The sequence below is a fragment of the Montipora foliosa genome, chromosome 5, assembly GCF_036669935.1.
Source record: "Montipora foliosa isolate CH-2021 chromosome 5, ASM3666993v2, whole genome shotgun sequence".
NCBI lineage: Eukaryota > Metazoa > Cnidaria > Anthozoa > Scleractinia > Acroporidae > Montipora > Montipora foliosa.
Window position 1 is genome coordinate 17,517,785 of NC_090873.1, and position 15,651 is coordinate 17,533,435.

Sequence of the window (15,651 nt, forward strand, 5' to 3'; positions counted from 1 at the left end):
TCGAAATTGTGTTAAGGGCCAGTAAATTGAGTTTTCTACTATTCCCATTTAATAGTGAAAGTTGTAAGAGCAAAACGTTTAATACTAGTGACTCACTGGTAACTGAGGCTAAAATTGTTAGCCAAAGGTGTCATCGTGCCTACACAGCATGAATGTGGGGAATATATTTGGCCACTTTTTGTGGCAAATAAGAAAGATGGATCTCGCCGAATAATCTTGACCTTGATAAGCCTCAACCATCATGTAGAATTTAAGATGGACTCAGTCTGGACAGCAAATTAGGCGTAGGACCCTGAATTGCTTCATGGCATCCATTGATTTAAAGGATGCATATTATTCAGTACCCATTGCTGAACTAGCATCAACAGTATTCAAAACTTGTGTGGAACAACAGCTTGTTCAAGTTCACAAGTTTTTCCAACGGGCTGGCTTTTTATCCGATGAAGCCAGTATTTGCAACCCTGCTAAAGCTTGGTCACTTGTCATCACGTTTTATATATCACTTGTGGTTAATGAGTCCACTCTGGGATGACTGTGCAAAAAGTATTACTGATACAGTGAAACTACTAGATACTCTGGGCAACATAGTCGAATACTGTAAGTTTACAAGACACCAGTTACCTGACTTTCTTCACTGTCACTCTCACTCTCAGCCAGCAGGTCCAGATCCATATCAGATTCATTGCCTGCTGCACCACTTTCTACTTCTTCATCGCCTGCTTCCTCGTGACTCTCAGATTCCATCTCTGCGTTTTCAACAACCTGACAATAAAATTACAATTGTTCTTTAATATGATATGTTAAACAACTCCAATAAAGAAACCATCTCATAACTAAATTGAGAAAAGCCAACAAAAATGACATTTGGCACAGAAAGGCAATCAAGGCGCACACACATACATAAGAAGATATAACGAAGAGACAAAATTCTCTGTTACTCCGAGTTTCGTGCTCACGCACTCATCAGACAGTATTTAATGGAGAATAAACCTATCAAGTTATATATATACACGCGGCGTCTATTGATTATAAAAAGCAGGGCAGTGCGGTTCTAATTACAATTAGGTGTGAGAAAAAAACTAATAGGGTATTGTTTTTGAGTCAATTGTTCCGAAGGTAAAACTTGTTTTCGTGGCGGCACTTGGAAATCAGTTCTGATCTTTTGTTTTGTTTAGGATTCTGCCGGGGTTTGCAGTAATGATCATCAGTTTCTCTGTTAAGCATAGGTCGCATCGTTTAGAAATGTTGCTGTAGGGTCTTGCACGGCTGATTATAGTCCATTTAATGTTGAAGTCTTGATTATTGTCACGTAGTTTCCAGATGTATTTGGAAAGTTCGGACAGTGTATCAGGTAAAGATTTGCTATGAGCCCTATAAAAAAGTCTAAAAACATCTAACTTATAATAAACAGTTATATCCTTTGGTAACTTATAGATTATATGTGCTGCTCTACCGTGAAGTCTCTATTAAATTGAAAAGATCCAAATTACAACACGAACCCCACAAAACTGCACCATACAGTGCCCATATCAAGTAAAAATATCTTTGGCTTACTTTCAAGACCTTTAAAATGATGACGAATGGTGTTTTCTGTTTCTGAATATCGTCTTTCGACATTCAGGTTTTTGTTAAAAAAATGATGTCAAAAAAACTGTACACACGAATGCAATATAGAACAATTGAGAATATCTCCGAAAATATTGGATAGGTGTTAATCAAACTTGACGTCAACATCAATTAAGGCATAAAAATGACAACCTCTATGCTTTTGCCCTGGCAACCATTTTTGTTGCTGGGTCTATTTAACGCGTGATTGATGTTATCGTTTATTGTTGTTATAAGGTATGTTCACTCTCGGTAAGCTTATACTGAGATGTAAAGCATTATGGGCAGCAAATGCGTTTCAGGTCGGATCATTTGCATGTACTTAGACCTTGGTAGAGAGGGACTGGAAACGAGAGTGTTGCCATGGCAACATCTTAATAGGTGTCATTTTGAGTGCGCCCTATCTGATGTACATTACTGGTGCCAAGTTTGAACAACACCCATAAGATATTCTTAATTTTGGGATGTATTACAGGCATGTGTACAGTTTGTGACGTCAACAGTGTTTTAACAAAAACTCACGAGAAAAGATATTCCAAATAGCAAACACCATTCTTCATAAATTTTAAAGGTCTTTAAAATAAGCAACAGATATCTTTTACTTCATAGGCACTTAAACAGCTGGAAGAAAAAGTGAAAAAGGAGATGAGCAAATCCACTTTTTTTGAGAAGCTTTTCTTTCTCTCAAGCACGTTGGTTTTTGGTTCACTATCAGACCAAACAGTTTCGTCTTGGCAACCAAACTTAACACTGAATTTTCTACCTACAAAGGGGCGATAGGGCCTGCTTAGACGCCAGTTGTAAAACTCTTGTAAAGCCTTATTTAGCGGCACAATCACCAGATCAGCAGTTTCTTTGACACAGAATATAGTGGTGTCATCTGCGTACATGTAAAGGGATCCAGTAGGTACAGAGGAGGGTCCTAACACTGATCCTTGCAGGATCCCCAAGGATACAGGTAACAGATCCCACTTTACACCATTTATCACAGCGAACTGTTGTCTGCCACTGAGGTAATTGTGTATTAGATCAAGGAGGGAACCATCAACTCCAATCTCACAATTTTTCTCAACAAAATATCATGTTACATGCAAATAGAATAGACCACACAGTTCAAAGAAATCATATCGAATCGTCCTACTTAAATGTAAGAGAGCTAAAGGGAGACACAAGCCATGCAATACAAAGCCCGCGGTTACCTCCACTTCTTCTCCTTCATTAACTGTTCCCTCGACTTGCGCACTATTCTGGCCCTGTGCTCGAGAAATGGTCACAACTTGTCTCCTTTTGTGTCTTTGATTTCGAGCTCTTTGTACATTGGGTCTCTCTTGGGGTGGTAATTCTTCAACTGAAGATGGCGTTGGTGATCTCATAGACAAAGGCTCTACTGTGAACAAATCTTCACTGGACTGTGTGGCTTCAAGTGTAGAAGACAAAAGACTGAAAGGTTGAGCTGGAAGGCAAATGCCCAGTCTTACTGGAGCAAGTAATGCGTCGGCCACTTGAACAAGCTCAGGAATAACCAACGTTGATAAGGACTGAAACACGCGACGACATTTCATCAAGGGCTGAACAACACCTCTGTTACGAAAAGAAAGCCAACCAAAATACAGTATTACAAAGCTTCTAATGATGTTTACAAGATACAAGATACAAGATGGAGACAGATTAAATTATATTGTAAATTAATCTTGTGTTGAGTGCATGCAACCATCCTGCTTTTGTGGAGTACCGAATGGAACCTAAATTAGGTGGCATTAAGAAAAGTTAGTTCCAAAAAATAAAAAGCTGCCATTTTAAAAAGGTCTCGCCATAGGTTCGCGGTCAGATTTTTAAAACATTCTTATTTTGTCAGTATTTATCCTATGACGATGAAATTAACACCATTTCAACGATCCTTTAATGCAGTTTTGAACCCAAAAAGTAGTCTTTTGTATGAACGTTGTTTTGTCTCTGTTAGGTTCTCAAAGCCAAAGCAGGTATCCTAAAGGCTATTCTAGAGTTTTAAGCTACACCTAACGGGGGATTTTTAAATCTGAAAGTTTTCTTAAGCAATAGATTTTGAGATAGCATTTTTCACTTGTTTTGATTGTAATCCATACTTCGTCTAAATTCCCGGTCAAAAACACTGTATTTCCAAATTTTGATGGAAGATAACAATTGCAGGACTGACGGTTACACAATATATAAAAAATGGCAGACACCAACACACTGACCTTAGCAACATGTATATTAAGCCAAGTAAAGGGTAGATTTCTTTCAGATAAACAAACAAGAAACTCTTCAAAGAAACACTTACACTTTGCGTTTGCCATTTGGAGGAGTCATTTGAGATGACAACACGACAAAAACTCTGGCTACTGATCTGATGAAGCGCAGAGCCAGATTCCTCTCTTCAGATTGGTAAGGGTCAGCAGAATTTTCTATAGCGGTCACAAGTGTTAGCAGAAGAGGATCCAGAATCTATGAAAAGAGGTGTAAACAACAAACTGAAGTGAATGTGCTACACTGTGACTGCAGACTGAAATAATCTCAGACTCAAGTGTTGTATTTAAGGAACTTGTTCTCAAGTGTGAAAAGAACTGTATTTTTTTCATCAAACTTTAAAACTTCGGAAAAGTGGAAGAAAAAAATTCCATCCGCAGAATCAATGAAGACAAGGCACGGCCTGGTTTTTGCCTCGGCGAAACATTATTTGCAAAATATTATCAAATGCCTCAAATTCAATATTATTACCTCAGGGGCACACTTGGCTAACAGACAATGTGTGAATGCATCTAGTCTCACAGTTCCTGGTTGACTGGACAAGCAACTCCCCTGTTCTGGCCCATTTCCTACCATGCTGTTTTTTATCAAAAAAAGAATATTATTACTTGAGCATAAACAACCTCAAAACACATACACTATAAAAAAATTAACTTTCTAGTGGAACCAAGCATCCTTCCAAAGCAGTCTTTTGGCGCAGCAGTGAGAGCACTTGCCTCCCACCAAAGTGGGTTTGTTTGAGTTTGTTCTCAACTCTGCTCCGAGAGGTTTTCTTGAGGGTACTCCCCTCTGCTCAAAAACAAACCACCATTTGATGAGTTGATTCGGTTTCTGTATAGCGGTGTCCCAATTAGTGCCCCAACGCTAAATACACTTGACACTTACTAAGGTTCATTATAAACATTGTTTTAAGTACTAATTTTGTCTATTTCTTGCAAAATAAAAAGACAGGAAATGCAAAAAACAACCTTCCAGTGCCACAACTCGAGTGGCTTTTTACAGATCAACACCCATCAGAAACCACAGCTTCTAATTCCCTAGAAGCTTTTTTTTAGTTTGTTTAATTGTATGTTCTGTTTTGCGACTTCTAAATTTAAGACAACAGTTTTACCCTTGGTTATAAAACGTTTCAAAAAGTGTTCTTAAATAGTGCGGTCTTTCTCGAAAATCCCATTGAAATTTAAATCATTTGCTGTTTAAATGAAGCATGTAGGACAAATGAGGAAAATGGCTCTTTTTCCATAATTTCTGTCTTGTAACTATGACTATGAGTGGTGATGGGGTACTGTTGGATTTTATCTTTTAGGGCAACATTTCTTCGAGTAGATATCACTACTTCCTAGTTTCATTTCTCCTTCACCTTTAGCTTTGAAGAGAAACTGTCCTTTCTTAGTTTGAATTCTTCTCCTGGCTAAAACAATCTGTTTTTACTTTGTCAATTTGGACGTAAGCGCCGCAAGACCGTGACGTCATTGTGGCTTGGTCAGATAACGAAAGCCCACAAGGCAATGATGCATTCCCCAAGAGATCAGGTAATAATACATAATCAGTAAGAAGAAGAAAACAAATAAGTCTTAACTTGAAATCTATTGATGTATCAATAACATTTTTCATAATCATCACAGGAAAAACGTGCAAAATCCGAAATCTCTAACTCATTCTTCAGGTTTTCCCAATGCAAACCTGACCAATGGCAGTGGAACAACAAACTAAAACAGTAAGGATTCAAATGCACCAATCCCATCTACTGAAATACAAACAACCACAGCAGAGCATCCTGCTTAAAATTAAGGTGACATGTAACTGGTCGATCACCTGATTAAAACTGACAATATGCATTTGAAGCCTCGCTACCTCCATCACACGAAAAACGAGATTACTTCATTATTACGTACTTTCCAAAAAGGATAATAATCTTTTTTTTAAGCATTTTTTATATAAGCCATTAACACAGTCAGGTTTATTTCCATCATTCAGGTTAATTTGGCCTACCTTAAATCTGCAAGTGGTCGATATCCATCTCTCATCATTGCACTTACAGCTCTCCAGTCTTGCAAGATAAACTCAAGAGCCCTACGTGCAAACTTAGGAGGATCCAGATCATGATCAGGGAGGGGTGGGCTAGATGCACTGACACCAAGTGATTTACTCTTTGTTTTAGGGCGAGACTCTGAGGCACTGCGATGCGGTCGGAATTGGCGTTGTTCGACAGTCTGACGAGCTACTGTCTGAGCCAAGAATAATAATAAATGCTCCCCTCTATTGAGAGAAAAATAAACAAAGGAATAAAAAGCAGCCTACAATCAGTAACACATTGTTGCTACACTGAATGAATTAATCGAGCATCCCTCCCTCTCCCACCTTTTAAATGTTGTTTAGAAACTAAAACGTACTGACAGTTAGTTTGGGTGCATTGCGCTATCCAACATTGAAGGGGGAAAAGGGGATGGGTGTTCCAATGACCTATGACTATGATTGTAGAGTAGATTTCTTGTTTTAAACCGATAACCTTAACTGTCAACTTTCTTGAAATCTCTGAAAACTATTTTGCTTAACAGATGTTTCCAGAATCACAGTCGGGAATAAGTGACAGGACAGTTGGAATTGGAATACGCATGCTTGTAATGGACTAGCATGCGCGGCTTTAATGTCAACGTGTTCACGCGTGCGTATTTAACAATTATTCTATAAGGGCGCACTGGATATAAAGGGATAGATAACCCAGGCGCGTAACGCTGGGTTGGCTACAATCATTTTTTATTAAGTGTTTAACCTCGGTTAATGCATTTCTCGTGCTCTGATTGCTTCACTCAATCTCAGTTATCAGCTCATATACCTTAGTTTGACCTTATATGGCGATTGATTGCGCTAAGCGTTGCTTTTTGTGGAACGTTTGGATCAATTCCGACGTTTAAACGTACGTGAAAAGGCAAGAAATGTTTTGTGATGAGCCTACGTCTGTCTGACTTGTCTTGGATACGAGACTGGTTATAGCCAACGCGTGCTCATAGAATAATTGTTAAATATCCAGGAAGCCCCAGTAGAATACTCGTTTTCATAAAAACTCCAGGATCAACAGCTCTTCTTTGGGGTTTCCGGGCAGCTCTAGCAGTATGGAAAAAATTGACGAACAATATATGTAACGAAACTAATTTTAAATCTTGAATCTTTTGAATCTTCCCTAAGTCCTATTTTTTCAATGTACCTTATAATTAATTAGAATCTTAAATATATACTTTTCCTTTAACGTTATTAATGCAAACATATACGCTGTACTACTTCAACCATTTTAACGCGCCTCTGTCAGTGTATATTTCAATTACACCATTTTTTGTAAGAGTTATTATTTTTATCACGAATTTGATTATATTCATAAACATATTTGCGCGCTATAATTTTTTAAATTATTATTATAAGCAGTAATCTCGGATTATTGAAGTGCGCTCGACAGTAGCTTAGCCTGTGTTTCCGTAGGGTTCCAAGCTAGAAAACTAAGCATGTGACAAAAAGGGCTGTCATCATATTGAGATCAATAAGCGTGGGAGAATCCAATCGAGGGTGCCCCTGCAAACAACAAAAGAATCTTTGGGGCGGCTATTTTAGGGTCCCTTACAGAGAAAAAACCTCTATTCCTTTTGGCAAGACCACACAATCACCCAATCTCCCAATCTGAACAAAATTAGGGCGTGCTCTCCTTATTATTATTATTATTATTATTATTATTATTATTATTATTATTATTATTATTATTAGTAGTAGTAGTAGTAGTAGTATTATTATTATTATTATTATTATTATTATTATTATTATTATTATTATTATTATCTCCAGTTGTCGAGTGTTCTTCTGGGTAATGTTTATTGTGTCTCAGGAACTCCCTGTAGCTTAGGGACACAACACTTCCCGCATCAGGTGAGCAGTTCCAAGGATGGCCGATACTTGTACACTTCCAAGGAACTCAGGTACATCTAGATTGCCAAACCAGGTCTTTGCACCTTTTGATATGCTTCCAAGAGCACCAATCACGATAGGTATTATTGTGACTTTCAAGGCTGCATGAATCCTTCTGATTTCAAATGCTAGTTCCTGGTACTTTTCAACCTTCTCCTCTTCAGTTCTGGTGATGTTCTGGTCTGCTGGCACAGCTATGTCAGTAAGTGTCCATTTCTGTGTGTCTTTATGCACTAGAGTAATATCTGGCCGATTATGTTTCAGCACTTTGTCTGTGTAGATAGTAATCCTCACTTCACTTATCCTCCAGGTAATCCTCACTTCTCCATTTTCTACAGTTGGCAAGGGTTGATGGTCATACCACTTGTCACTACACTCTATTCCATACTTCCTGCACATCTCCTTGTGTACCCGCAGGGCCATCTTGTTGTGGCGCTTCCTATACTCTCTCTGGGCGAGCTTCTTACATCCACTAACAATGTGCCCTACTGTTTCAGGGGCATCTCCACACAATCTACTCAGTGGTATCTCTGAGGTCGTATCTATGCTGCACTTGATCGAGTTTGTTCTTAAAGCTTCAGCAGCAGTAAGCAGTAAGAATCAAACCTTCTGTCTCCGTTTTTAAGAGTCCATTCCTGAGCCATCTCCAAGACTTCTCTCCAGCTTCATCTCATATTTGTTGGACAAATGCACCATGTAGGGCTTTCTCCTTCCAGTTTTTAACTTTCTCGTCTTTCCTCCTCCTCTCATAGTCCTGCAGACTCTCTTCTTCAACAATCACTTTCTCCTTCAACGCAGCTTGAAGCATGGATTCCACTCTGTGCTCTCTCTCAGGTAGCCATGAAGGGATTTGCTCTCCCTTCTTACACACTCCTCGATGCCAATCAGTCCTCTTCCCCCTCCCTTCCTCGGCTTCCTTCTATTCCACTACTGCCAACTTGTCTTCCCATTCTCATTTCCAGGACAGCACACTTGTCTAGCCCAACGACATCTTAATGTCTTGCGAGATGATCCTTACTACTTGAACAAATGAGTCTACTTGATCTTTGCTAGCTCCGTACAGCTTCAGATCATCCATGAATATAGGTTAATGGGCTTTATGTCCTTTGCCAGTTTGTATCCAGCTCTCATTTTTCGTAGTACTAGGGTCAAGGGTAACATGATCACTATAAATAGTAGTGGTGACAAGGAGACACCTTGAAAAATTCATCTCCTAATGTCCACCTGCCCGAGAGCCTTTCCTCCTGATGTCAATACTGTCTTCCATTTCACCATGCTGTTCCTGATTATAGAGATCATATTCTCATATTCTCATGCCCCAACCATCCCCAGGCATTTCAGGATCCATGAATGCGGCACCATATCATACGCCTTCTTGTAGTCTATCCAAACCATTGACAAGTTTGTCAACCTTCTCTGGCAGTTCTTCAGGATTGCCTTGTCTACAAGCAATTGATCTTTAGTTCCTTGGGATCCCTTCCTGCACCCTTTCTGTTCATCTGTTAGCAGTCCATTCCTTTCCAAGTGGTGGTATAACCTCTCTCCCATAACTCCTGTCAAGAGCTTCCACATCATGGGTAGGCAGGCAATAGGGCGGCAGTTGCTGGCCTAGGCACCCTTCGCTGTGTCCTTTTGTATCAAAACTGTTCTTTCCCTGGCCATCCACTCTGGTACATTCCCTTGACATATACAGTCTTGCAAGCATTCTTGCAATCTAGCGTGCAATCCTGTCAGTTTCTTAAACCAGAGAACCCATGAACAAGATCGGGGCCCGGCCGCCTTCCAGTTTGCAATCTTGTTCACTCCATTTCTAATATCCTCCACCTCTACATCCTCCAGCCAAGATGCTCTCTCATTGTGACCGACTTCCTCCAACCAGATCTTGCTCCAGAAGGAGGTTGCTTCTGTGGGGTCAGGTCACACCGATATTCCTCCTTCCTTTCCATCTAGTGTTTTGTAGAACAGCTTCTGATTGGTTCTAAACAGGTGATTCTGTTTGAACTGTTGACACCTCTCGTCGTATCTTTTGATCTTAACTCCACCTGCCTTGATCTTCTGTTTCAACATGCCTGAGACATACAAAGTGCCCCTTTCCTCAAGATGATATTTTCTGTTCAACCTTTCCCTCTCTCTTTCTTTCAGTCTCAGGCTTCCTCAATCTTGCCCAGGTCTTTTCGCCAAGTTTCAATATTCCCCTTAATCCTTCGCTTCCAGAATGGCTCTTCTGTTCTTCTCCTTTTCCTCCCTTTTATCATTCCCATTCTTTCTGTAATAACATATGCAGCTGCATACAATAAAGAACTCAGTTCAGCGATGTTTGTGCATCTGAACTCTTTTGACGGCTTCATCGATTTTTCCAACTTCTCCTTTCAGCTTTGTTCTTTCGCATGACTTCAGTGATGGTAATCCTATTCTCGGTTTTAGTTGTATAATTTCTAGGATCTTGTCGCAAAGGGCTTCCACTTCTGGGATGATCTCTTCTTGTAATTCTTCAGCAGTGAAAACTCTGGGTTCCTCTTCACGTTGGTGTTCTTCTTGGATATCAGATTTTGTTGCATGGTCTGGTGTATCTGTGGTAAGAAGCTCCGTAGTTTCAGTCTCCTGATGTTCATAGTCTGGTGTATCTGTGGCATGGAGCTCTGTAGTTTCAATCTCCTGATGTTCATGTCTTACTCGTATGGCTATTTCCTCTTGCTCCACACTCTCTAGCCACTCTTGTTCTTAATCTGGTGTGCTTGATCAGCCAATCTCGGCTCGGTGACTTCTGTTAGTTCGTTGTTGATGTTACGGGCTTTCCACAGGTCTTGCAATCTTTTTCTGCACCCTCGCCTCTCTGGTTCACTCCTGATGTAACATTCAAACAACCGTTTGTTATCCTCCTTTGACCATCCTAATCTCTTCTGTGATTGTTCAGCAGTAGCAGGATGACGACCGGGCCTGCCCTGCTGATCCACAGGACACCTGCCGGACACGACACCTTTACTACAAGATCCAGTCCCATTGACGTCGTTAGTGTGAAATTCAATATTCAATATTTGACATTCTCGAATCAAATGAGGTTGTTGTAACCCTAAAACAGGTGGCTTTTGGGTTGTTTGCACTTGCCAAAGGTGCCACCCAAGACTCTAGTGGGCAGGAGCGTCAATATTCCTGATAGGCTAAGGCACCAACCTGTTCTACCCCAGTGCCCATTTATTAATGTTAATAATAATAATAATAATAATAATAATATATAATTATTATTATTATTATTATTATTATTATTATTGTATGGGGAATTCTAGACCATTTTCTCTTCTAGACTGACACCTGAAAAATTCGGGTACCTTCAACAGTGATTCAAACTCACGACCTCTGTGACGCCCGTAGAATGCTATACGAACTGAGATATGAAGCCACTCAGTTGGGAGCAGGTCAACTTGTAAGGCTCATGTTTTCCCATGAAACGACTGATGAATGAAATAAATGTTACTTGAAAGTGCGGGTTATAGACGACTGATACAAGTGATCCTCGCACTTTGCTGGACAACTATTTCAAGAAATTGTCTCTCGTCTATAACCTGCACTTCAAATAAACATTTTTTTAATTTCTCAAAACGTGTTGTGCTTGGAAGGACGTTTGTTGAAATAACAACAACACCAGCATGGCAATCTGAATTGAAGTCATCCACAGAGCGTTATCTTTACTATTCCAATTTCCACTCAGGTTGTTGAAAAACATCAGTCAATTTTATAATCAAAGATCGTTTTTAGGACAATAGTAACTCATACGGTTATGTATTGAATTTGATTATAAGAGTTACAATTACCTTCCATTGGGCCGTGTCACCAAGTCCGTCTCTGACACAAGTTTTTTAAGTAGCTGAATACGTGCAAACTGAGAGCCAGGGACTAAAGCACGACACTTGCACCTCTCCCAGCAATCGCAATATGCAGTAGGTGCTGTCCTCTTTAACCTGCATACAAAATAAATCATGTTACATGTACCACACAACCAGAATATCAACCAGCTTCATCCCCTGTGTTCAAGAATCATAATTTAATATTTTGCAAACCAGGCAAATGACAACTTTGGCTTTTGGGAAAAGACCTTTTCTACTTCCTTTTAGCAAAATGAAGCAAATGCATTTTTAACTTATTATGAAGACCATGTGGGTCTGACAAGAACGCCTGACATTTCCACCACACACCTGATACATGTATATACATGTATGTATTAAGGTCTTCTCTTGTAATCAGTCATTAGACTGTGAAAAGTTAAAAAACCTCTTACAGGTAGCATCATGTATCTCGTAAACAATGATATGGGTGCAATTCCAGTAACACGTATCCCAGGACAACAAGTTCAAGATTGAACGTAGCATCGTGGCTGTGTTTACATACTTGCAATCGTGGCCACGGTGACAGACTCTGGCACATTCGGTGCAACAACAAAGGGTACCCATCAGGCCACAAGTGCGACATTCAAAGATATCCTGATTGATGTGTTCTCTACCAGTCCACGTAAAAGAACATGTGTCATTGCAGCAGAGCATGTGCAACGGAGAAGCATCTGGATGACTATCAGTAGGATACAACATAGCCATTAAAATGTTTCTATCCAATTGGCCACTCTCATTGGTGGCAAGACACTGAGCAGTAGTAAAAAGAGTGAGTCCAGCATGGTAGGAACGGCCGCGCACTGCAGCCATAAATGGAGTGCAGCCATCTGCATCTCTACAAAACAAAAAAACATGCAGACATTCAAGTCTTCATTGAATAATGGCAGGCTGGAATTCCGTTCTCCAAATTCAAGTCTTTTTCAGAGGCTATAAAGAAAACTAGACAATACTGTGTGCAAATTTTGATGTTCATGCTGCGAGTTTCTTTTATGCTAATATATACATGTAGATTTAGCCTAGCCCAAAAGCGGAGCTCTCGGGTTGTTAATTCGTACTGGGTGTAGGGTTAGTGAAAATAAAGGGTCTTGGAATTGTCCACGTTTTGGTGTTTCTGGTTACTGCTCAATCAAATTATTTTCTTCTCTTTCGTCTACGGAAAAAATAATTGCCTAACAAGTGAACTCCACGGTAAATTTCACAAGAAAAAGCGATATCGCATGAATTTCGAAGCGCTGAGTGTGGTATCAAATTCACCAGGCCCGGGTTGCTCGAAGCATGGTTAGCGCAAACCAGCGATAAATACCATGGAAACCTATTGGTTTTCATACCTCAACCAACGGTTAGCGCTAACCTGGCTTCGAGCAACCGGCCCCAGTTGGGCAATGATTTTTTTCTTGAATCCCATGAGTTAAAAAAAAAAAACAACTAGCAAATCCTCAGCAAGCGAACGGAAAAGGTACAAAAGCCGTTTCAGAGTCAAACGTCAAAAGCCAGTGAATAGGAATCATGCTAAAAACGTACTAGCTCGTGATGTGACAGATCGTCAGGAAACTTTGTCAAAAGAGTTTTATTGAATGATGTACTTTTTTCCACTTTATTCCTGACAACGAGATCCTTCATATTTTGATGTATTTCATTGAAACACACCAGCTTGGCTTGCAACCAGAATCGGCAAAATACAGCATCCAAGAAAGGAAGAACTTCAAACAAGCTCTCCAACACATCACCTGTAAGTGCTTGGAACAAACTTCTAAAAACACAAGCTACTAGTGGTATTTCTCCTTAATATACGAGAACTCACTGCAATTACGTGTTTATAACGTAAGGGCAAAATTTTCTTGTTACAGGCACATCGAAAAATAGTTAAGCAAACGAAGTAAAAAACACTTAATCGCTCGCATTTTAGAGCAAAATTAAGCAAACAAGCAAACAAATCAACTTTTTCGTTATGTCCAAACAGAGTGCAGATGATCGTTGGTTAATTATACTTGAAAAAATAAAATCCAATTTCATTCCTGAACAATAGAAAAAACGATTAAACCACTTTTTAAAAATAAACATCCACTTGAAACAATGCATCCGAAAAAATGTGGAGTAACTTCTTCCACCAAGTTTGAGCTACATGTATTACTGGTATACTGTTTTGTGGTTCTCGTTCTTTTTCTCTCTTCTTTCATTTCTGCTCTTCTGTCATATATATAGGTCGTCCAGGCATCATGCAACCTTATCTGATTCAAAATTTAAAATCTTCTTAATATTTGCCAAAAATTGCAATACAGAGCAGAAAGCAGCTCTAAAAAGTGTGGTCCTGATCACAGCTATATATGTCAAATCTGGATTGATACCAGCGGAAAATGCAAGAAAATTTTTTTTCCACACCGTTTTCTACCTGAGCACGAAAAGAGTCGACCGTTAAGACCTTTAGTTCACATAGTATGGCCGTGTAGTCGCAATGAGCCATACAAAGCACGTGCCAAAATAATGCCACGTTTATATTTAGGTGTCCTGGGGCCCGTTTCTCAAAAGTCCCGAAAACTTTTCGGGCCCGAAAAGCCTTTTATGAAACTGTCAACCTCTTGTTCTGGACAGCCGATGTTTTAACTTGATTTCAAAGTAACAAAAAGCAAAATGACTGTGAAGTTTGACGACTTAAATTCTCTCCGTTCTTGAGATACAAAGGGAATTGTGACACCCGAAAACAGCCCGTAAAGTTTCGGGACTTTCGAGAAACGGGCCTCTGGGGTCCGTTTCTTGAAAGTCCCGAAAACGTTTTGGGGCCAAATAGCCATTTGTGAACCTGCCAACAACTTGTTCTGGAAAGCCGATCTTTTAACATATTTTCAAGATAACAAAAAGCAAACTGACTTTGAAGTTTGACGACTCAAATCCTCCGCGTCCTTGAAATACAGAGGTAATTGTGACACCCCAACAAGGCCTGTAAAGTTTCGGGACTTTCGAGAAACAGGCCCCTGATTACCTCATCAGTGGTCAACTCAGGAACAAAAACAGTTGACCTCGATGAGCACTAATCTTGAGCCCGTGATATGGTAAGGTGATACTGGTCAGCGGATACCTTCTTTTGACAAGAGTCAATTGACCATAACATGGAAAATGTACGCTGTAAACTTGCTGGAGTATGGCCGCCTTGATAAGCTCTTAACGTGAGCCCGCGATATGGTCACATGAAACTAGTGACATTGACATACATGGTGGGGTGGACGTACGGATGCATGATGACGTCATAGTTAAAACCAACATTTCTCGCATAAATGGGTTACCATATTTTCTTGACCATGGTGCTCCATGAGCGCGCCTTTGGCGTGTTAAGTGTTCAGATTTAACAGTCAGGGCCCGGTTGCTCGAAAGCGGATTAACTTAATCCAGGATTAGCGTAAACTTCTGTTTTTTGTTTTCAACTTTTTGGTGAGTTTCTTTCGCTTATTTTTGTTTTTCAAGATTGACTTCCTCTGATGTAAAGGTTTTCCGTATATCAGCGTTGAACAGCATTTGGGAGTAGAGAATTAAACTCCTTGGTTATTTTTTAATCTGGGATTAGCGCTAATCGGCTTTTGAAGAACCGGGCAAACACATTCGCAACAGTCATCTGCGAGATTAACGATGTTAGCATGATTCTGGTTACTTGGTGAGATTGTTTTTCATTCTCAGAAAATGCTTGGAATTTCTCCTTCCTCTTGAATGGTAACCCATCGATGTGAGAAAAGTTGGTTTTATAGCCATAACGTCATGAACGTCCGCACGTACGTCCGTCCGTCCGTCCACCCCTCCATGTATGCCAATGTGACCAGTATCACGTAACCATATCACAGGCTCAAGTTTAGAGCTCAATACTCCAGTTTACACTATAGCTAGGTTTACAGCATACATCTTTGATATTGGACATCAATGTTATGGTCGATTGACACCTGTCGACACATGGTATCCGCTGACC

The 15,651-nt window shown here is 39.9% G+C and overlaps 1 protein-coding gene across 1 annotated transcript in view; it reads right to left on the minus strand.

Moving 5' to 3' along the window:
* The window catches only part of LOC138003710 (E3 ubiquitin-protein ligase UBR5-like), an 86,320-nt gene that overhangs the window by 24,333 nt on the left and 46,336 nt on the right, over window positions 1-15,651 (minus strand). Inside the window, exons 25-31 of the mRNA XM_068849915.1 lie at window positions 12,205-12,537; window positions 11,631-11,777; window positions 5,863-6,129; window positions 4,342-4,447; window positions 3,905-4,068; window positions 2,805-3,186; window positions 622-762 (exon numbers count right to left, since the gene is read on the minus strand). Of these exons, the coding sequence (XP_068706016.1) occupies window positions 622-762; window positions 2,805-3,186; window positions 3,905-4,068; window positions 4,342-4,447; window positions 5,863-6,129; window positions 11,631-11,777; window positions 12,205-12,537 (1,540 nt within the window). The remainder of the gene's footprint in view (window positions 1-621; window positions 763-2,804; window positions 3,187-3,904; window positions 4,069-4,341; window positions 4,448-5,862; window positions 6,130-11,630; window positions 11,778-12,204; window positions 12,538-15,651) is intronic.